Source organism: Manihot esculenta, chromosome 4 (assembly GCF_001659605.2).
Source record: "Manihot esculenta cultivar AM560-2 chromosome 4, M.esculenta_v8, whole genome shotgun sequence".
NCBI classification, from domain to species: Eukaryota; Viridiplantae; Streptophyta; class Magnoliopsida; order Malpighiales; family Euphorbiaceae; genus Manihot; species Manihot esculenta.
Genome location: NC_035164.2, coordinates 14,517,277 through 14,542,603, shown reverse-complemented (window position 1 = coordinate 14,542,603; position 25,327 = coordinate 14,517,277). Strand labels below are relative to the sequence as shown.

At 28.2% G+C, this 25,327-nt stretch overlaps 1 protein-coding gene and 1 pseudogene across 1 annotated transcript; both read right to left on the bottom strand.

Moving 5' to 3' along the window:
- Positions 1 to 16,971, bottom strand: part of LOC110617381 — a 180,563-nt pseudogene extending 163,592 nt beyond the window's left edge.
- Positions 11,459 to 16,943, bottom strand: LOC122723452 (4-coumarate--CoA ligase-like 9). The gene is made up of 5 exons (XM_043955595.1): positions 16,842 to 16,943; positions 16,530 to 16,615; positions 14,994 to 15,012; positions 14,610 to 14,713; positions 11,459 to 11,894 (listed from the first exon to the last, which is right to left on the bottom strand). The coding sequence occupies exons 1-5, from the start codon at positions 16,941 to 16,943 to the stop codon at positions 11,459 to 11,461; spliced, it is 747 nt and encodes a 248-aa protein (XP_043811530.1).
- Positions 16,972 to 25,327: the final 8,356 nt, after the last annotated feature.

Genomic DNA, 25,327 nt, shown 5'->3' with positions numbered 1-25,327 from the left:
TATGTGATATTTTTCTAATATTACAATAAAAATTATATATTTTTTTTATCACATTAAATATTTTTATATAATTTTTTTCAACTTATATTCATGTAAATTTAAACAACTTATTTATTAAATTCTAAATCACTTATTTATTAATTTTTTTATCCACTACGATCCATATAAATTAATTTATAAAGTAAAAATATATAATAATTTTTTTAAAAATATTTTTACAATACCAATCTAATTATAAACAATTGAAATTTACGATAATAATTAATAGTATATAATATTTTTCTAATATTGCAACAAAAAAATTATATTAACTTAAAAATCAGAATTTTTGCAATATCATCTAAATTTAAAATATTTTCAATCATCATATAAAAAAATTTTCAGCATTTTATTTTTAAAATTTTCATATTTTTTATCACATTAAATATCTCTTTATAGTTTTTATAACGTAGATCCATATAAATTTAAATTATTTATTTATTAAATTTCTTTTTACCCACTTCAATCACATTAAATATCTCTATAATTTTTATAACGTGCATCCATATAAATTTAAATTATTTATTTATTAAATTTCTTTTTACCCACTTCAATCTCTATCAATTAATTTATAAGCAAAATATATAATAATTTTTTAAAAAATTGTTTTATCGTACCAACCAAATTATAAACAATTAAAATATAAAATAACAATTAATAATATGTGATATATTTTTAATATTATAATAAAAAAATTATATAAACTTAAAAATCTAAATTTTAGCAATTTCAACCCAAATTAAAATATTTTTAATCGGCATATATAAAAAAATTTCAGCATTTTATTTTTAATTTTTCGTTTTTTATTATGTTAAATATCTCTATATAATTTTTATTTTATATACATTCATATAAATTTAAAGTACTAGTTTATTAAATTTTTTCCTTATTGTTATCTCTATAACTTAATTTATCAAGTAAAACATACGATAATTTTTAAAAAAAATATTTTTACAATATCAACCTAATTATAAACAATTAAAATATACTATAACAATTACTAATATGTGATATTTTTCTAATATTACAATAAAAAAATTATGTTAACCTAAAAATCTAAATTTTAGCAATTTCATCTTGTTGAACGATGGAATCCGTGAATGATTCAGTTGTTGTGTATTCTTCTCTGAAAAGGAGGTTATATATAGATATATTTACAATACAAAATCAGGAGAGAAAAAAGAAGGAATCCTATTCTAAGGAAATAAAATAAACATGTACACAAAATAATATATATCAGATCTGTTAGTTATACAAATCCCTATGATTACGTAATTTACTCCTAATTAGGTAGTTCATGGACCATCATTCAAAACCTTTGTAATGCCGTAGGCATGGAAAAACTAAAAAATGAAAACATTATTGTCCAGTTCTTTGACAAACATCCCAGGATCAGGTCTCCAAGCAATGGCCATTGTATGTTGGAAAGCATCAAAGTTAACAGCCCTATCAGAAAAGAGACGACCCACTACGCAAAATCTCCATTCTCCGTGTTGCCCTACATTAGTATTGTCATATCCCTCACCAATAAGGACCCTCCGTTGTAATTCCGCCTGATCTAATTGGGCGGTAAACTGTATGATCAAATCATTAGCACTTGGTGGTTGAGCCATGCCGAAAAAAGAAAAAATAAAATTTAAAAAAAAGATGAAACTAGAATGATTGAAATTAGGATTTAAAAATGATGAAAAGAGAGAGGGACAAAAGAGAAATATAGAGAATAGAAAAATGATAATGATTAGATCTGTCATAGCATCATTAAAGAACCTTGTATTTACAAGAGAAAAATGAAACCCCATAGCGGGAGAGAGAGTATACATATAATATCTATAATCTACGTCTATCTATCTATTTAGTAATTCTATAATCTATATCTATCTATTCTATAATTTTTATTCTATTTATATTTAAGTTTTATTTTATTATTATTTTAAATTAAATTCTAAAAAATAATTTAATAGTTAAAAATTATTAATTAGTTATTAAAAAATATAAATTTACAAAATAAAATTTTAACCGATTAAAGTAATTTATATTTAAATTATAATTTGTTAAAGATTAATTTTAATTATTTTATATTTATGTTAAATTTATTTGAAATACACTTTATTGTTTTCTTTTATAATTAAATATGAATTTTAATTTATTTTTAGGACTTTTATTTTATTATAATTATTTGTTATTTAATAGTTTGAAAAATTAAATGGAAGCTTATATTTTTGAAAACAAATTATAGTATGATAATTATATTAAAAGATATTTTATTTAATATTTATAAATTAATTTTAAATAAAAAATTATAACTTACAGCTAACAATTTATACTATATAAAAGCAGAAAAAAAGGACAATAACTATTTTGATTATAATTATAATTAATTTTTATTCAATGATTTAAAAAATTAAATCGAAGTTTACATTTTAATATTTATAAATAGAACATTTTCCATTTAAAATATCTATCTCAAAGCAAAGTAGGTATAAACCTATTTAAATGAGAATTTATTAAAATTATACTTAAAATTAAATTGTATATAATAATTAATTGATAAATTCTATATATGAAGTATTCTATTAATATGCAGGATTAAATTTAATTAATTATTTAATTTTAATTAATTATTTTAATTTTTATACTTAAAATATTTTAAAATTTATATAGACTTAAAATACTTAATTCTATTTATAATTAAGTTTTATTTTATTATTATTTTAAATAAAATTCTAAGAAACAACTTAATATTTTAAAATTACTATTTAAATAAAGATTTACATATAATATTGATTAAAAAGTCAATTATTTACTTTTTTTTCCAATCTGAATAAATCCTCATTCTATATATTAATAAACAAAATATGTATACTTCTAATTAGTATTTATAAATTTAATAAACTAAATCTATTAATATATCAATTCTTAATTAACTTTTAATATGAAACTACAATTTGCATATCTATTTATAGCAACTAAAACTTATATTATTATTATATTAACATTCTATTTATTCACTATTTCTTTAATTTAAAATAATGTAAGAATTTATTAATATTATAAAAAATTAATTTAATGGGTTAGATTGATTTTCTATTTAAATTAATTATATTTTGATGATTTGAGATCCAGAAAATAGGGTTTACAATAGGTTCTGTAAAACTGGAAAAACTTCTACATAGAGGAGAATATTTCTCCTTTTATATGTTTCCTTTTGTCTGCTAGTGACGTGCTAACAGAACGTCTATCATTGGTCCACCTGTCCCTGCTACGTTGATACGAGCGTACGAGCGAATCAGATCTCTGCTCCATGCGTAACGGCCTTTGATTCTCCCTGTTCGTGTGTATATGGACCTACAAGGCAGGTGGATGAATCTTCCTCCTGATTCCGGGCTAGGCCGGAAGATAGGAACAAAGCTGGGCCCAAAGGGGGCCGGCCCGTGGAGCAGTGAAGGCTGGGCCGACCTGGCTGAGAAATTCAGAGGGGGCCTAGTATCGAGGATCGAATGGGCCGGACCTGTCAGTGCAGAGGATGTGTGGGCTTTCGGATGATGAGCCTTTCTCGCGGGCTTGGCCTTTGACCGGGGTGGAGAAACCCAGCGGTCATCAATTGCCCCTTTACCTTCTCGGCAGTTATTGCCCCAACTGTCGAGGGGGTAAAAACCAAGGATCATTATGACCGCGCCTATTTGAATTCAGCTTGCTCCATAATGCCCTTTCTAATAATTATACCAAAATAAACTCTTCTCATGCAATATTAATTACAACCCACATATCTATTATGTACATGCCATATTTATACAATTTTCTATATGTCAAGTCTCAATAGTGAGAAAGGAATCACGAATGAGTGTGTCTTGTTTAGTAATATTTTTTCGAAGCAATGGGATAAATATTCCAAATCTTTGAGGATTTTAAGTTTTAATCCAAAGGTTTTTTCCTATCGAAAATTCGGCACCGTCTCCTCTATATATTGGTCCTCATTCCATCTGTGAATGATAAAATTTCAATTCAGTGAACTCTCAATCTTAACTTTCCTAAACTTCCTTCAACCACAAACACAATTTTCAAATCAAATCAACACTTCATAGATACCAAGTGTCAACAATGAGAAAGGAATAATGGATTGAGTGACCACATTATTTATTAATATATTTTTGGATAATGGCATAAAAAATTTAAACTTTTAAAGATTTTTTGCATTTTAATTAAAAAGATGTTACTTGTTACAATAACTTAGAATTTAAAAACATTTAGCAATTCAATTCAAATTTGAAATGTAAGTGGGAGAGCATTTGCCGGTGGCTAAAGTAACGTTCCATCTGTATTTTTTTATTACTTAACGGTGGATTATACGCTACACATTGAATAACCAATGTGAGAAATTAACTGCAAGTTAATGGTAAAAATCCAAGTTTGGTGTTTAACTAACCTGACTTAAAGTCAAATTTGGAAATTGTTGCCGGAACAATTCAACTATGCTTTTCCTAAGCGAAGCAACGCTATAGTCTCCAACATCTAGAGAGCTCAAATCATAGCCGTCTCACAACCTAGGATCCTTAGTCATCAGCACCACCGCCGGTGCAGTCTGTGCTACGTGAGTGACCTTTCGCTCCAAAATTACTGTCAACATTGTCTTCATATCAAATTTACCTATGGACACCACCGTTGCTCCCATAGTTAAAGCCCTCACGAAATAACATAAACCATAAACATGAAAATAAGGCAAAAGGAAGTTGCAGCTGCCATCCAGGTCGTGTAAACCTCATGACTTACAGCCACTATACATGTGAAATTTCGATGAGTCAAAACCACTCCATCAACTCGACCAGTAGTCCGTGAGGATAGAGACATCGCAGGGTCCAATCGGTAAACCTTCCCTCAAGTACGATTGTTTTGAGATTAGGAATTATACGAGCAGCATTCGACGTTACGAACACAATTGCAGGTATTGACAGCTGAATTTGGTGGAGAATCTCATGTTTAAAGATAATTGATTCTTAAGGAGACCTAACGACACCGAGAGAGAAGATACAGAAATAAAGAATCGAAAGGTGAATAGAGTTAGGAGAAAGAACAAAGGCAATATCTACTTTTCTGAAGCCAAAATGGTGGTGAAGCGAGAAGTCTAATTTTTTGTGCGAAGGACGAAGTCGGAAAAATAAATTCGACAGAGAGTGACGGCATCGAAGAGAGCGTTTTATGTTTTTCTACACCAATTAAGAATTTTAACTTAACTAACCAAGGATTAATATCTCACATTGGTTATCCAAGGTGTAGCGTAGAGTCCACCGTCAAGTAATAAAAAAATACAATATGGCCTGCTACCGATAGATGCTCCCCCACTTTCAATTCAAATTTGGAAAGAATCGCCAAATATTTTTAAATCTTAATTCATTGTGCCAAGAAATAAAATTTTGGATTTTTTATGCCATTATCCTTTTTTCTTCAAGCAACAATTTAATTTAGTCTGCTAGTGAATGAGGATTTGGGGTAGCTGCGACACTTCGTCTATGCCTTATAACTTCTAATGCCAACTTACATTTTATATCTAGACTGTGACACTGCCTTTCAAGTGTTGTTTTATATCATAAATTACACCTATTGGCATGCCAATTGCCGTTTTTTTGACAAGCTTTCCAAGTTATTCATTTTAGGTACTTCAGTATGCTCCTACTCTATGTTATAGTCAAGTTTTTGCAATATTAAGGGTCTAATTCACTCATGGTCTCTTTATGAAAATTGCTCTCCTATATCTTAGCTAATTCAGTGATTTCTTTTGTGGCTTTACTTTTATCTATAATCTTATAAATATTATTATTTGCATGCTAATTATTTTAGTCATACTAAACTTATTAAATTTTCATTAAGTAATTTATTCGACGTGAAAATCTACTAATATAGCTTGAATTTACACCGTTGCTATTTGCTAATTAAAGTCTTAACATTTATTATCTTTGGACCGCACCCGAAGGCTGCCTACGTACCTCCAATAGAGGATCAGGTCTACGTAGCTCTTAACAATAGATAATAACATAAAGTTTATACTAACATAATTTATTCTAGCTAATAATCAACCACATTATCACATTATATTTAGAATCCAGTAAATAACTAAGAAAACATAAATAATTATATTTTCATAGCTATATTTTGCACAATATTATTAAGAAACTAGATATCAATATTCAAAACATGTATATATATATATATATATACACACAAATTTATATATAAACAAATATCAATATAACTCATCAATAATAATTACTTGTACCGATTAAAGCGTTTAAAATCTAATTATATCACCAATATAACAGATAAACTTTTAATAAACAATAACTATCTAAACTAACCCCTTAATCATACCTACCATCTTATAACTATCACTTATTTTGTGTGTGTATTCTTCTTGTATCTTCAATCCACTTTTACATAATGTTTAGCTAATTAATCTTTCTTTACAACCCTTCGATTTTGTATTATGATAATTCAAATTTATTTCCCTAAAAGGTTATGACTTTGTTTCGATATCAAACAATCGTTACGCTAAAAAGTGAACAAGAAGATTGGTCACTGACACGTTCTAGCCTATTTCACCCACTCATGGCTCTCCTTTTTTTCATTTCTCTTGTATTATAATATATATAAAATGCCTCCTTTTAATTACAAACAACACAAAAAACAAATATGTTTTTCGAGTACATTGTCGCTATCATAGAATTTTTCTATACCTTATTGCTGATGTCTCTAGTATTTTATTTTAAAAGGATATAAACTTTTATTAGAAGTCACTTCATAGTAATTAGAAACTTGTCATGAAACAACTGCATCAGATATAAGGCATCTACCATATCCTAGCAGATTCTTAAAAGTGATGCACAAACTTTCCAATCAATGCTCCAATGTACATAATGTAATCTGCAGCTTACAATACACACATTTGCAGCATTGAATAGATTATTGCGATCACGACTTTTATCTTCTAATACATGTTGAATGTCAAATAACATTCTTAGTGATACGGATCCAATAGGACAAATTTCTAACAATGGTGTGGAGCAAACTTATATCATTCCAATGGATCCAAGAGTAGTTCAAAATCATATTCATATAATCCATATATATTTAGGGCGTGCTTTAACTCATATGGGACAGATTTGGTGCAACATTTGCAATCATAGGCTGAGGGAGCCTAATCAAACCTATGGGCTAAAACTACATAAAGGAAAGCCTAAAGTCAAGATCAAGTAAGGCTTTTGTGAAGATTCAACTTTGTTATGATGGGCTTGCTAGTTTTATTATTTAAACACTTGTTTTATTTTAGTTTTGTTTGGGCTTGTATTCTGGCCATATTTTATCTTTTAAGTTTTAGAGTGTTGGGCCATGTTGTGGGCTTATATTTTAATACTTATATGTTATTTTAGTGTGTGATTGGGCTTGGGTCTTATGTGTTTAAGTCAGGCCCAAGAAGAGTGTCTTAGGGTTTTATTTCTTTTTCTCCTTACTATATAAGGATAAGAAACAATTGTAAGAGAGAGCTTTTAATCAAACTTTTCAGAATTTCTTTCATGCCTTTGGCGTGTATTGCTTTGAGTGAGAGTGAGGATTTGCTTTCATCAATTGCACCAGGAATCTCGATTAACTTATCAACTATTTGTTGTGGCGTTTGTCAGATTCTCATCTAAATCCTTCAATCATTGGTGTTTCAGCTTCTCTAAGTGTGGGGTGCCATAGGAGGTGGGTTTATCAGATCTTTGGATTCCATATCTACTTGTGCGTGTGGGTTTGAGGCTTGTGCCATAGGGTTCCGCGTCACTTAGCCAACTTACAAAAACCTATAGTAGAGTTATATCCTGACCTTAACTTATAAGGTATATACATTTGCTTATACTTGTTCCTTCTCCTTAATACCTAGAACGGCCTAAACGTTAGCTCTAATACCACTAACTGCAACACTCCTATAAGGTTATTTAACTAACCGAAATGGAGATGTCACGTTTCGTGGTGCTTCTCTTATTTTTTCAATTAACTATTATCATGTATTTCATGATATTTTTTCCTACCGAAAATACTCTAGAGTCTCCTTTCTAAACTGGTTCTAATTTCATCTATGAATAATAAAATTTCACTTCAATAAACTCTCAACCTTTAACCCCCAAACGTCATTCAATCATAAACACAATTTTCAACTCAGATAAACTCTTCTAATAATTATACCAAAATAAAACTCTTCTCATGCAATATTAATTACAACCCACATATCTATTATGTACATGCCATATTTGTACAATTTTCTATATGTCAAGTCTCAATAGTGAGAAAGGAATCGCGAATGAGTGTGTCTTGTTTAGTAATATTTTTTCGGAGCAATGGGATAAATATTCCAAATCTTTGAGGATTTTAAGTTTTAATCCAAAGGTTTTTTCCTATCGAAAATTCGGCACCGTCTCCTCTATATATTGGTCCTCATTCCATCTGTGAATGATAAAATTTCAATTCAGTGAACTCTCAATCTTAACTTTCCTAAACTTCCTTCAACCACAAACACAATTTTCAAATCAAATCAACACTTCATAGATACCAAGTGTCAACAATGAGAAAGGAATAATAGATTGAGTGACCACATTATTTATTAATATATTTTTGGATAATGGCATAAAAAATTTAAACCTTTAAAGATTTTTTGCATTTTAATTAAAAAGATTTTACTTGCTACAATAACTTAGAATTTAAAAACATTTAGCGATTCAATTCAAATTTGAAATGTAAGTGGGAGAGCATTTGCCAGTGGCTAAAGTAACGTTCCATCTGTATTTTTTTATTACTTAACGGTGGATCATACGCTACACATTGAATAACCAATGTGAGAAATTAACTGCCAGTTAATGGTAAAAATCCAAGTTTGGTATTTAACTAACCTGACTTAAAGTCAAATTTGGAAATTGTTGCCGGAACAATTCAACTATGCTTTTCCTAAGCGAAGCAACGCTATAGTCTCCAACATCTAGAGAGCTCAAATCATAGCCGTCTCACAACCTAGGATCCTTAGTCATTAGCACCACCGCCGGTGCAGTCTGTGCTACGTGAGTGACCTTTCGCTCCTAAATTACTGTCAACATTGTCTTCATATCAAATTTACCTATGGACACCACCGTCGCTCCCATAGTTAAAGCCCTCACGAAATAACATAAACCATAAACATGAAAATAAGGCAAAAGGAAGTTGCAGCTGCCATCCAGGTCGTGTAAACCTCATGACTTACAGCCACTATACATGTGAAATTTTGATGAGTCAAAACCACTCCATCAACTCGACCAGTAGTCCGTGAGGATAGAGAATCATCGCAGGGTCCAATCGGTAAACCTTCACTCGAGTACGATTGTTTTGAGATTAGGAATTATACGAGCAGCATCCGACGTTACGAACACAATTGCAGGTATTGACAACTGAATTTGGTGGAGAATCTCATGTTTAAAGATAATTGATTCTTAAGGAGACCTAACGACACCGAGAGAGAAGATACAGAAATAAAGAATCGAAAGGTGAATAGAGTTAGGAGAAAGAACAAAGGCAATATCTACTTTTCTGAAGCCAAAATGGTGGTGAAGCGAGAAGTCTAATTTTTTGTGCGAAGGACAAAGTCGGGAAAATAAATTCGACAGAGAGTGACGGCATGGAAGAGAGCGTTTTATGTTTTTCTACACCAATTAAGAATTTTAACTTAACTAACCAAGGATTAATATCTCACCTTGGTTATCCAAGGTGTAGTGTAGAGTCCACTAAAAGGTTATGACTATGTTTCGATATCAAACAATCGTTACACTAAAAAGTGAACAAGAAGATTGGTCACTGACATGTTCTAGCCTATTTCACCTACTCATGGCTCTCCTTTTTTTCATTTATCTTGTATTATAATATATATAAAATTCCTCCTTTTAATTACAAACAACACAAAAAACAAATATGTTTTTCGAGTACATTATCGCTATCATAGAATTTTTCTATACCTTATTGCTGATGTCTCTAGTATTTTATTTTAAAAGGATATAAACTTTTATTAGAAGTCACTTCATAGTAATTAGAAACTTGTCATGAAACAACTTCAGATATAAGGCATCTACCATATCCTAGCAGATTCTTAAAAGTGATGCACAAACTTTCCAATCAATGCTCCAATGTACATAATGTAATCTGCAGCTTACAATACACACATTTGCAGCATTGAATAGATTATTGCGATCACGATTTTAGACTATCACCCCAATCTTCTAATACATGTTGAATGTCAAATAACATTCTTAGCCAACTTACAAAAACCTATAGTAGAGTTATATCCTGACCTTAACTTATAACGTATAAACATTTGCTTATACTTGTTCCTTCTCCTTAATACCTAGAACGGCCTAAACATTAGCTCTAATACCACTAACTGCAACACCCCTATAAGGTTATTTAACTAACCGAAATAGAGATGCCAGGTTCGGTGGTGCTTCTCTTATTTTTTCAATCAACTATTATCATGTATTTCATGACATTTTCTCCTACTGAAAATACTATAGAGTCTCCTTTCTAAACTAGTTCTAATTCCATCTATGAATAATAAAATTTCACTTCCATGAACTCTCAACCTTTAACCCCCAAACTTCATTCAATCACAAACACAATTTTCAACTCAGATCAACGCTTTTAATAATTATACCAAAACAAAATTATTCTTATGCAATATTAATTACAACCCACATATCTATTATGTATATGCCATATTTGTACAATTTTCATTATGTCATGTTTCAATAGTGAGAACGGAATCGCGAATGAGTGTGTCTTGTTTAGTAATATTTTTAGGGACAATGGCATAAATATTCCAAATCTTTGAGGATTTTAAATTTTAATCAAAAGGTGTTTTCCTATCGAAAATTCGACACCGTCTCCTCTATATATTGGTCCTCATTCCATCTGTGAATGATAAAATTTCAATTCAGTGAACTCTCAATCTTAACTTTCCTAAACTTCCTTCAACCACAAACACAATTTTCAACTCAAATCAACACTTCATAGATACCAAGTGTCAACAATGAGAAAGGAATAATGGATTGAGTGACCACATTATTTATTAATATATTTTTGGATAATGGCATAAAAAATTTAAACCTTTAAAGATTTTTTGCATTTTAATTAAAAAGATTTTACTTGCTACAATAACTTAGAATTTAAAAACATTTAGCGATTCAATTCAAATTTGAAATGTAAGTGGGGGAGCATTTGCCGGTGGCTAACGTGACGTTCCTTATATATTTTTTTTTATTACTTAACGGTGGATCATACGCTACACATTGATTAACCAATGTGAGAAATTAACCACCGGTTAATGCTAAAAATCCAAGTTTGGTGTCTAACTAACCTGACTTAAAGTCAAATTTGGAAATTATTGCCGAAATAGTTTAAGTACGCTTTTCCTAAGCGAAGCAACTCTGCAGGCTACAATATCTAGAGAGCTCAAATCATAGTCGTCTAACAACCTAGGATCCTTAGTCATCAGCACCACCGCCGGTGCAGTCTGTGCTACGTGAGTGACCTTACTCTCCTCAATTACTGTCAACATTGCCTTCATATCAAATTTAACCATGGACACCACCGCCGCTCCTATAGTTAAAGCAGTCACGAAATAACACAAACCATAAACATGAAAATGAGGCAACGGGAAAAAGGAAATTGCAGCTGCCATCCGAGTCGTGTAAACCGCATGACTTGTAGCCACCATATATGTGAAATTTCGATGAGTCAAAATCACTCCATTAACTCGACCAGTAGTCCGTGAGGATAGAGAATCGTCACAGGGTCCAATTAGTAAACCTTTTCTCCTTCCATTTCTCCACAGTGAGCTAGACTCATCATTAGCGATTCAAACTCGGGAGAGTCGAGTATGATTGTTCTGAGATTAGGAATTGAATGAGCACCATTCGACGTGACGAACCCAATTACAGGTTTCGACAGCTGAATTTGGTGAAGAATCTCAGGTTTAAAGATATTTGATTTCTAAGGAGAGGTAACGACACCGAGAGAGAAGATATAGAAATAAAGGATCGAAAGGTGAATAGAGTTAGGAGAAAGAACGAAGGCAATATCTCCTTTTTTGAGGCCAAAATGGTAGTGAAGCGAGAAGACTAATTTTTTGTGCGAAGGACGAGAATTAATGTCTCACCTTGGTTATTCAAGGTGTAGCATAGAGTCCACCGTCAAGTAATGAAAAAATACAATGTGGCTTGCTACCGACAGATGCTCCCCACTTTCAATTCAAATTTGAAAAGAATCGCTAAATATTTTTAAATCCTAATTTATTGTGCCAAGCAATAAAATTTCGGATTTTTTTATGCCATTATCCTTTTTTTTTTCAAACAACAATTTCATTTAGTCCGCTAGTGAATGAGGATTTTGGGTAGTTGCGACACTTCGTCTATACTTTATAACTTTAAATGCCAACTTGCATTTTATATGTAGACTGTGACACTGCCTTTCAAGTGTTGTTTTATATCATAAATTGCACCTATTAGCATGCTAATTGCCGTTTCTTTGACAAGCTTTCCAAGTTATTCATTTTAGGTACTTCTGTATGCTTTTATCCTAAGTTATAGACAAGTTTTGACAATATTAAGGATCTAATTCACTCATGGTCCCTTTATGAAAATTGTTCTCCTATATCTTAGCTAATTCAATGATTTCTTTTGTGGCTTTATTTTTATCTATAATCCTATAAATAATTAATCTTTCTTTAAAACCCTTCAATCTGGTATTATGATAATCCAAATTTATTTCCCTCAAAGGTTATGACTATGTTTCGATATCAAACAATCATTACAGTAAAAAGTGAACAAGATGATTGGTCACTGACATGTTCTAGCCTATTTCATCTAATCATGGCTCTCCTTTTTTTCATTTCTCTTATATCATAATGTTTATAAAATTCCTCTTTTTAATGAGAAACAACACAAAAACAATTATGTTTTTCGAGTTCATTGTCGCTATCGTAGAATTTTCCTATACCTTATTGCTGATGTCTCTAGTATTTTATTTTAAAAGGATATAAACTTTTATTAGAAGTCACTTTATAGCAATTAGAAACTTGTCATGATACAACTGCATCAGATATAAGGCATCTACCATATCCTAGCAGATTCTTAAAAGCGATGCACACAATTTCCACTCAATGCTCCAATGTCCATAATGTAATCTGCAGCTTACAATACACACATTTGTAACATTGAATAGATTATTGCGATCACGACTTTAGACTATCACCTCTATCTTCTAACACATATTGAATGTCAAATAACATTCTTAGACAACTTACAAAAACCTATAGTAGAGTTGTATCCTGACCTTAACTTATAAGGTATATACATTTGCTTATACTTGTTCCTTCTCCTAAATACCTAGAACGGCCTAAACGTTAGCTCTAATACCACTAACTGCAACACCCCTATAAGATTATTTAACTAACCGAAATGGAGATGTCACGTTCCGTGGTGCTTCTCTTATTTTTGCAATTAATTGTTGTCATGTATTTCATGACATTTTTTCCTACCAAAAATACTCTAGAGTCTCCATCCTAAACTGGTTCTAATTCCATCTATGAATAATAAAATTTCACTTCAATGAACTCTCAACCTTTAACCCCCAAACTTCATTCAATCACAAACACAATTTTCAACTCAGATCAATGCTTCTAATAATTATACCAATATAAAGTTCTTCTCATGCAATATTAATTACAACCCACATATCTATTATGTACTTGCCATATTTGTACAACTTTCATTATATCAAGTGTCAATAGTGAGAAAGGAATTACAAATGAGTCTGTGTTGTCTACTTGTATTCCATCTCAAGTTCTCAACCCCACATAAGCAACACAATCAACAGAGCGTGCAAAGTTCATAATATTTTATACCATTAGCCCTAAAAAGTACATTGAAGCACCTGCTCTCTACTCTTTAAATACAAAAAGATGAAATTAGACTATCTCTAATTGGCTTCTATTTGCGTTTATTTAATGTATATTAAAAAGATAAAACTCATTGGTTTTGGATCACTTGCTAATGTGAGCCATTTAATATATATAGAGCTTACACTTAATATTAGATAAATTTGATAATAATTAAATTAAGTTTTTTTTTATAATTTAAATTCATATATTCATTTTAATTTAATTTATACAAATTTAATAGTTATTAAAATTATTTTCATATAAAATTAAATTTATATTAAATATATTGATTAATTTAAATTTACATTGTTTAAAGACAGAGTCATTAAAAAATTAAAACGCTCTTTTTCAAATTAAAAAAAGTATACTATATAAAATATTTAAATTTAAATTTCTAATTAAATATATTTGATTAATTTAAATTTTAAATTTTACTTGTTTATAATTCTATTTTACTTATTTATAATTCTATTTAAATATAATTTCAATAAATAAATTACAAAAATCTCCTCAATTAACAAAATTCTTAAAGAGAACTTTTATAGAAAAAGCAAGGAGAAGCACAGAGCAATTAGCCATAAAAAGACATTACCAATTGATAAGACGTCCATTTAGAGCTTTGCATTCTTGAATAATTTCATCCTCATCAAGCAGCTCCTCGAGTGTAAAGTTGTCCTTGTCCAAAATTGTCTCCACCTTAAACATTCACAAAATTATCCAACAAAAAAATTTTAAGACTCACCCTTTGCATTTATACAACACATCCAAACATAAAATGGTAAGTACAGAAAATTAGGCAACTATCAAATAAATTACAAAAGCCAAACCAAAATTCATAATACTAAACAAAACAAGGGATCCAATCATCCAAACTTCACAGTTAAGAGCAAGAAGGGCTTTCAAGCATTTAGGGTTACAAAAAGGACATTGGATTACACAAGTTTCACAGAGTTGACTCAGGCAGACTGATAATTACATCACTCAGAAGAGATAAACTGAATAACATAAGACACAGAGAAAGATGTCAAAAGTAGATAATGGTGAGCACACCCAAAGTGCCAGCGACCGCCATATCCTAACTCCTGTGTGTGTGGATAACAGAAGAAGTTCTATAGTATTCTTTTTATCGTGGGCACACAAGCATGGTCCCCCACCCCCACACGCCAAAAGATAGAGGTGGTTAATCAGTTGTATCCATGTTATACATAGATATGCAACCAAAAGTGAGAGCGTGAGACTTAAGTCCAAACAGCAAAGACATGAATATTGTGGTTAGCACTAGCAGATCAATAACAATTTACAAATGATAGTGACTCCCAACAGAGGTCTTATCCCATATACTGTGATCACAAAGAGTAATGCAGTTTGACTTTTCATCATGCTGACTTTACAATCCCCAGATGCACACCGCTAATAAATTAAGATTTTAAGAAGGTACAATCTCCAATATTCCAATTATAATGCCTTCAAATTTCAAAGTCGTTAAACAAGTACAGCATCACATTATGAATTTCTGAAATTGGAAACCTTAGAAATTCAAGGAAGCATGTTCCAAGAAAACCAACTTCAAAACGTGTAACTCTATCAGCAAAAGGTCTAAAGTGTCAACAATTTATAGAAACACAGTTTTCTTCCTAGAACATCCAAAACATTTGCGTGTGAATGCATTGGATAAAAAGAATTTCAAGTTGATTTGGTCTCGTTTTACTGCCATTATTACATTGGGCGTTGAAGGCTACCCATGGATGAGGTGGGCAACATGGCACACCTGATCCCCCTAAGTAGCTACTTCTTCGTTTTAACAAATCTAGTGAAAGAAAATTATTAGTTTGCCTTAAAAAAAAATTCAAAATGTATGATCAACCTTCCCCACCCAGCGCCACCTCCGTTAAAGAAAAGGGAAATACGTTATACATATGAATCAGACAAAAGTTTCAGTCTACGATGGGTCCGAGACACAGTAAACCACTGGAATTCAAAATATCCATTTGCTTCTATTTTTCCACACTCCCCAGCAACCAGGAAGGAAAAAAAAAAGGGACAATAAGGAAACAAAAAAGCTAAACTAACACGAAGATGCATTCATAAATACGTGATGCGAATCAAGAATGAAAGAAACAATTCAAGAAATGAAAAAGAAAAAAAAAGCACTCACCGGCGACGCCACGCCAAAACATCTTTGAATTTACCAAAAAAAACGCCCACTTAACACGTAACCTTACTCAGATCCTCAAACCCTAACGCCCGAACAATCATAAAAACAATCTCCAATCAACAATTTACCAACACATCACGAGAAAATGAAACAAAACTCAGAAGCAAAAACCCTAGATTTCCCCAAATTACGATAAAGATTCACATAGGCTTCTCAGATTGGATCGAATCGAAGGGTTTGAGGGAGATACAGACACAGAGGAAGAACAGAGAGAGAAGAGAGGAACCAAAAGTACCTATAATGTAATCGCGGGAGGGAAAGCAAAAACTATATGGCGAAGAGAGGAACCAAAAGTACCTATTTTGTTTATCTTCAGCTCTTGCAAGAAGACCACTGCCAAGCAATCTTGAACCTAATCTAAGTGGAGATAAAGCCAAACAAAACTGAGAATGAAGTGAAGACAGATTAAGGGAAGAAGGAAAGCGGACGGATTGTTTCTTAAATTGGTTGGTTGGAGATGGTATAGCCCAAATGAGAAGAAAGCCATTGCAGGTGAGGTTTTAGAGGAGAAAGAAAGAGATTTCTTTTTTCTTTTTTTTTCCCTGAAAGAGATTTCAAAAGAGAAAACTATGGTTTTGGTGAGTGTAGTGGTTTTGTTGGTTTGCTCGCCAGTTGCATGGAGGAGAGAGATTGGGCAGTTCTCCGGCTATCACCAGGGGACATACGAGCTTTGAAGGAGCGGTTTTTGCCTGTCAATATTTCTGTAGCCATCTGCATTTGTGCCTTAATAATATATTTTGTTAAAAACAAAATTTCCCAATTAACACTTTGTTTGGATAGAAATGGGAAGAGAAAGAAAATTAAAAAAAAATCTCTTCATATTTAAATGAGTGAAAAAAATAATAATAATAATAATAAAATTTATTTGTCCTCATTTATAAGAGAGTGATGAACGTACAAAAAATAGCTAAAAGTATCAATTTGTCCTTGCGATGATTATAAAAATTATTCTTCAGTATTTTAGTTAATTCAGTAATTTTTTTGTGACTTTATTTTTATAATTTTTTGTATGTTAATTATTTTAGTCATATTAAATTTATTATATTTTCAATAAGTAATATTTTAAATATATATATAAATATTTTAATTATATAAAAAATAAAGATTACCGTTAATACATTTATTATAATATTTTATATTTATATTTATAAATAATTTATTTAAATATATAAATTTTATAATTAATATATACTAAAAGAATAATATTATTTAAATAAAAAATAAGGTCTAATTAATTATCAGTCTGATAAAAAAAATTTCTAAAATGAATCAGCTGCCTTTTCAAAGAGTTTACCAAACAGATAAAATAGCTCTTTCAAAATGTATTATCTAGGTGAAAAAGTTAAACTAAATATCCTCATTAACATTATATGCATATAGTTAGGGATGATTATTCATTCGGTTCGATTTAAAATCAAATCGATTTGAATAAATTAAAAATTAAAATTTTAGTATTTATAAAAATCGAATCAAACTGATTTTAATTAAAAATCGAATCAAACTGAATCGATCTCATTCAATTCAATTCGATTCGATTTGATCAGTTTTAATTTTTAATAAATATTTTATTTTTTACTATTTATTTTTAGTATTTAAAATTTAATTAAAATATTTTAATCTTAATATTATTTAATTTCTCTATATTATTGAAAATAACGTATTATTATCACTAATCGGTTCGATTTAATTTTTTAAATTTTTTTATTAAAATCAAATCGAACTGAAATAATTAAAATTTTTAAAATTAAAAATCAAACCGAATTGAATTGCATAAAAAATAAAACTAAAATTTTAAATTAATTTAATTCAATCAATTTTTTTAATTTCAACTGAATATTACTCACTTTGTTCACCACTATATATAATTAACAGGTTAATATTGATTAGTTATTCATAAGATAGTCAAAGAGTTAACGTTTGAATGATATTTTCTAAATGATGTGTTTCTATCCGAATGAAAAATTATTGATCCGAATCTAAATATTATCATCCAGATGTCAAGCATTGATTTAAATGATAAGTATAAAATCAGATTTTATCACTGGAAATTACGAGCGACTCGTGTCTATAGTTTGAGTGAACATAGTACCGAGCAATATCAGTTATATAGTCACGTAGATTAATTTTCAATTTCACAATTCATACTTGAATTAAATATATTAGCCCTTGAATTCATAATTGATGGTGGACAAATGTAAATACAGTTTATTTAAATCATTAGTAGTATGTGAAATAAATAAAATATTATTGTCTCTAATTAATCTTTAAGAAAAAGATTTACTAATTAGTTAATATATTAATTTTAAAAAATATATTAAACATTCTAAATAATTTTAAAAATTTATTAATTAATTATTCGTTAATTTCAGCTATTAAACACTCCATTCAATTAGTTCTTACGTGAATATATATATGTGGAAAATACCAAGATAAAGCTTCACCAACTTTATATAGATGCTGTTCCTCACCGAAATTCATTGTTGTCTTTAGATTTGATCTTCCAATATTGAAGTTTTTTCTTATTTTCTCAGCTTATGGAGATGGGGTCTTTCATCATTTGTTGCCTATTAAATGACCTTTTTGTATTACAAAGTATAACATTTTTCAGAAGCTTAATAGTGGGGCCCATTCTTGTACTGACACTTGGCCTTCTATGAACTAGAGATTCAGTATGTTTCAGAAAAAGAGAAAAAAAAAAGGATATTTACTAATTAAAGTATGATAATTAATTAAAGGAAATACAACACATAATAAGGCAGAAGATATATTTTATTATCTGAAATGAGAGTTGGCCACATGGCAATCTCATTGAGAATTTTGTCCTGCTGTACATATATACAACAAAGCGTTGTAAAATCATAGTTCCAAAAATCTTCTGGTGGAGAGTTTTCTTATACTAGTTTATACGAAAAAAATCTCATCTGTTACTTGTCTTAAGAAATACAAGAAGGCTAAAGATTTAACTTAAACAGATGATAACCAAAGATTTATATAAAAATATACAAATACCAACCTGTTAAGAAACAATCCTGGTTTATTTGTCCAGGTGAGCCTCTGCAAATCTCCCAGCTATGAAAGAAAAACACTGCATCACCAAATATGACTACATGCTAAGCCCTCATGTAATGAAATAAAGCTAAACACTTTCTCGACCTGAAGTCACAGCTGCCTGCTATATACTCGGTCCAAAAAGAGGAACCACATAAATAGATCATTTAAATTTGCCATTGCGCTTGCGTTCTTGATTCCTGCCACATTTAGTTGGCTCAACCACCAAGTGCTAATGATTTGATCATACAGCTTACAGCCAATTAGATCAGGCGGAATTACAAAGGAAGGTCCTTATTGGTGAGGGAGATGACAATACTAATGTAGGGCAACACGGAGAATGGAGATTTTGCGTAGTGGGTCGTCTCTTTTCTGATAGGGCTGTTAACTTTGATGCTTTCCAACATACAATAGCCATTGTTTGGATATTATATGCATACTCTCTCTCCCGCTATGGGGTTTCATTTTTCTCTTGTAAATATAAGGTTCTTTAATGATTGCTATGACGGATCTATATTGATTTTCCCTATTCTTTTATTCTCTAAATCAATTATAATAGATAAAAATCATGAAAAAAGGTAAAATTTACATAATTCTCAAACTAAGTGATTATAATTGAACGGTGTGCATAATAATAAAAGCATTTAATAAATACTAACCTTTATCATAAAAAAAATAGCATTTTATAGTTAATCTATTATCCTATCTATTATTCTATATTTTATTTAAAAAATATATTTATCCTTTATTAAAATTTATAAATTTTAAGTTTATATACTTTTTTAGTGCAATATTAGAAAATATCACATATTATTAATTTTTATCGTATATTTTAATGGTTTATAATTAAGTTGGTATTCTAAAAATATTTTTTTTTAAAAAAAAGTATTACATATTTTCCTTATAAATTAATTTATAGAGATAAAAATGGGGGGAAAATTAGTATATTAAATAAAAATTATATAGAAATATTTAAGGTGATAAAAAATATGAAAATTTTAAAAATAAAATATTGAAATTTCTTTATATATGCTTATTGAAAATATTTTAAATCGGGTTGAAATTGCTAAAATTTATGTTTTTAAGTTTATATAATTTTTTATTGTAATATTTGAAAAAATATCACATATTATTAATTTTTATCATATATTTAATAAATAAGTGTTTTAAATTTATATAGATATTTAATATGATAAAAAATATGAAAATTTTAAAAATAAAATACTGAAATTTCTTTGAAAATATTTGAAATTTGAATGAAATTGTTAAAATTTAGATTTTTAGGTTAATATAATTTTTTTTATATTGCAATATTAGAAAAATATAACATATTATTAATTATTATTGTATATTTTAATTTTTTATAATTAGTTTGATATTGTAAAAATATTTTTTTAAAAAATTATTATATATTTTACTTGATAAATTAATATATAGAGATCGAAATGGATAAAAAAATTAATAAATTTATATGAATGTATGATGAAAAAAATTATATAGAGATTTTTAATGTTATAAAATATATGAAAATTTTAAAAATAAAATGTTGAAATTTCTTTATATGCTGATTAAAAATATTTCAAATTTAGATGAAATTGTTAAAATTTAGATTTTTATGTTAATATTAAAAAAATATCACATATTATTAATTCATATATTTTAATTGTTTATTATTAGATTGGTATTTATAAAAATATTTTTTAAAAAATATTATATATTTTGCTTGAGAAATTAATTTATGGGGATAAAAATGAAAAAAAAATAAATTAGTGCTTTTAAATGTATATTAAATAAAGAACTAATTTATTATATTAACTAATTTAATATAATTTAAAGAACTAATTTGTTATATTAACTTATCACATTAAATATCTTTGTATCGCCATTACTTCATAATCAACTCATTTTCCTATATATCAATTTATTTTTACTATTCTTTACATCTCTATATAAAAACTACAAAATTTAAGATACAAAATCTCATTTAATAATTTATCGTTAAGAAATTTTTTTTAAAAAAAATATTTTTACAATACCAACTTAATTATAAACCATTAAAATATACGAGAACAATTAATAATATGTGATATTTTTCTAATATTATAATAAAAATTATATCAACCTAAAAATCTAAATTTTAGGTTGATATAAATTGCAAATTATAATAGAGTTTTTAGTATAAATTATAATTATTATTTAAATAATTTTAAATTTTATTTTATATTAATTTTAATAATATTGAAATTTGATTTTAATTTTTTATTAAAAAATTGAATTTATGTACAGATTTTATTTGATATATAAATTCTTGTTATTTAAATTTTTTTAATAATAAATTGATTGCCATTAGCGCAACATAAATAAAAATTTAGTATTTATCAGTAATAAATTTATTATTACTAAACTATATTATTAGAGATGTATTGATATACATGTAAAAAAACTTTTACCTTAGAGCTATTTTTAAAATTATAATGAAAATAATCAAATGGTGTTTAGTCAATTTGAATTTAAATATGAAATATATTTAGTAAATTAAATTTTAAAAAATTAGATAATAATAATTGTTAGATTATCTTTAACAAGTTAAAAAATATTTTTGTAATTATTAAATAAATCTATGGATATTTTATAGCAATATGATATACTCATAATTTTATATATAACTAATTTAATTAACTGTTTTCCAGATTGTTCATACTAATATACTCATCATTTTTTTTATAATATAATCGTTAAAGAATTGTCATTAAGAATAATAAAATATAATTGATAAAATATAAATATTAATATTAAAATATAAAGTCACATTATATTTTTATGGTTTTTGCATTCTTCAAGGTTATTATTGCAGTCGAACAATTAGTTTCTGAATACATGTTAACTACATTATTGAAATCATTATATTAGTTAATATTATTGTAATATTTGATTATATTTGAAATTAGTTAATATTATTGTAATATTTGATTATTATTGCAGTCGAACAATTAGTTTCTGATATTATTTATTTCATTGAGCTAAAATTCAAATATTCTCCATATAGCTTCTTAAGCTGACACCCATCTTGCATCTTGAAATTGTTGTACTTCATCTATGGGTTCATCTTCATAGGACATGCAAACTGAGATCCTATCATATCCTTTATAGATGTACTTATATAAATATTTAACTCTCTTGAAGCCAACACATATCTCAACATTTATGTGGCAGTTGTATCTTGTCAAGAGATATAGATTGTAAGGAACAACTCATTTGTTATCTAACATAGTACATTATATTTGGTCTTTTGTATATAGGGTATTCATCTTTTTCTTATATTGTTTTTGAAGTAAATGGTCTAGGATAGTGGAACCTACATTTTCCATCAATCATACAAGGACAATTTGGATTTTGCTCTCCACATAGCCCATGCATCATATATTTTGCAACCATCTCTAGAAATTCTGGGTATTTATTCTCATCCAGTATCTCTGCACTAACATATTTATCATAGTCATCTGGATTTGTTAGCTTGTTGCCCGGTTGAAATATGACTAACATATGTACATATCGTAATCCTCTCTTCTGAAATTTGATTACATGTACATGTTCTACAACTTTTTTTTAAAATTTCCTTATTGTATAATTGGTCTTTTAAGTCCTAGAGTTTTGCTGGAAATACTCTAGAAGTCAAGTCAGGTCTATTTTGAGGTACTTCTGATGGTCTTAACTCATACTTTATTTCTTCCCATTTTGGATTACTCATTATAATAATGAGAAGATCAGGCTTACCATGTTGTTGTACCAAAGCCATTGGCATCAATATATCATTTATGCATATCTTTTGGACATCCAATGAATGATGCGGGCAATATACTCCCTCTACCAACTTTGTTTCCTCTTATTTCTCCTTATCTAACACTATCTACTATTCCTTGATATAATTCTGACTTGATATGTGATTGTTGTGTTCTAAAAGAATCAAGTTTTATTATTTCTAGTTTTATGTACATGTCTACAATGAATTATTGAAATAGACGTCCGGCCATTAGAATTATTGATTCCTCAATTTCTCTTATCTGTAGCTTATAACAATAATACTCTCTACATGATACATTTTCTAGTCCTCCTCTTTTGACAATTGAAATCAAAATATAATTCAATTTTTTAGTATTAATCATTCACTAATATTGCATTGAAAAAAATATACAAATATATATATTGAAGATACATTATATTTTTTGTTTATTACCTTTATCCTCACTTTTTATGACAGTAATAGCTGATGTAAAGATTTGGTTAATGGAGCTGGTATTCACTATCGTCATCACTGTGTCTACCACTTTCTCTAATGTTTGAGTTTGTTTCTCAATAGTCTGATTCCATCCATTTTCTCCTCTAGAATTAAGTATTGGATACTGTAATAGATCGCAACAATTAAAGTAATTCTTAACTCTATATTTGTACTCCTGAATGAGCATGGATAATTATCTCTCTTTCTAATGGACCACTAGGATTATTATCTTCTACTCAAATGGCTCCAACTTCATCTGCTATTGGTGTGTTGTACACACGTTGATTTGGCTTTACATTTGCTACTATCTTAATTACTAAGTTCTCATGTAAACAAGCATCATTCAATGATTTGAAGAATTGTGCATAAGGATTGTCTTTAAGAACTTTCATGAGTTTTTTCATGGTATTTTCATTTAATTGCCCATCTAGAACGTTTCTCATTTTATTTGTAGTGTGGATTACCATTTTTTGGTAGGAAATCATGATATATTTGTCCTTGTGCACGAAAAGTGCAGACACCCTTCTACCAGATGCAAGTTCCTTGTCTAAAGTTAGACCAAAAGATGTGAATGCAAAGATACTATTATATAACTTAATATGTTTCCTAAATTTCATTGCTTCATCACTGGTTGTAGTGAATAAATCTAGCAAATCATCTGGTATTCTTGTTATTGCAAACTTGACTTTATCATTTTGACAACAAAATGTTGGCGTTTCAGATTCAAACCTCTTAGTACAGCAATGGATACATAGAGTGGAATCTTTTAATTTGTAAATTGGTGAACATATAGGATGATACTTAGCACATTAATCTATATATATATATATATATACTTTAAAATAAAATGGCTTACCATTCTCTTCATATGATTCTACTTGTCCTCTATGTAAGCATTATACCCTCTATTTCTTTATTTTGCATTAATGTTCATCACTTTTTTTGTTGTGAGATTATAATTTGTCAAAATCTCTTTTTCTTCTTTATTCGTCTTTCTGTTATAATTATCTTTTTTTTCTCATCTGTCATACAGCTAAGACTTTTTTTTAACCTGTTTATATAATAATATTATCAATTTAATATTATATTATTTTATTAAATAAATAAATAATCCAAATTAAACACCATACCATTTTTTGTTGGAATATTATATTTTTCAAAATTTCTTATTATAATATTTTGAAATTTTTTATTATAATGTTGTAGTAAGAATTATCATGGTAGAAATTTTTTATTATAATGTTGTAGTAAGAATTTTTTGTTGGAATATTATATTTTTATTATAATGTTGTAGTAAGAATTATAGAATGAAATAATAAAGTGTATTTCAAATAAATTTAACATAAATATAAAATAATTAAAATTAATTTTTGATTAAATAAAATTTAAATATAAATAATTTGATAAAATATAATTAATTTAAATAGACAATCAACCTAATATTAAATTAAAATTTTTTTAAGAATATTAATAAATTCTTATGTTATTTTTGAATCAATCAAAATAGTTATTGTCCTTTTTTCTGCTTTTATATAGTATAAATTGTTAGCCGTAAGTTATAATTTTTTATTTAAAATTAATTAATAGAATTAGTATATGAAATTTATAAATAATAAATAAAAGTATATTGTACAGGATAAATGTTATTAAGATTAGAAAAAATAAATAATAGACTTTTTAATAAATTCTTTATATAAATCGGGTAATTTTTTTAGATATTATTATATTTTTTCAAAGAAAGAATTTTTAATAAAAATTAAATTTTAATTTG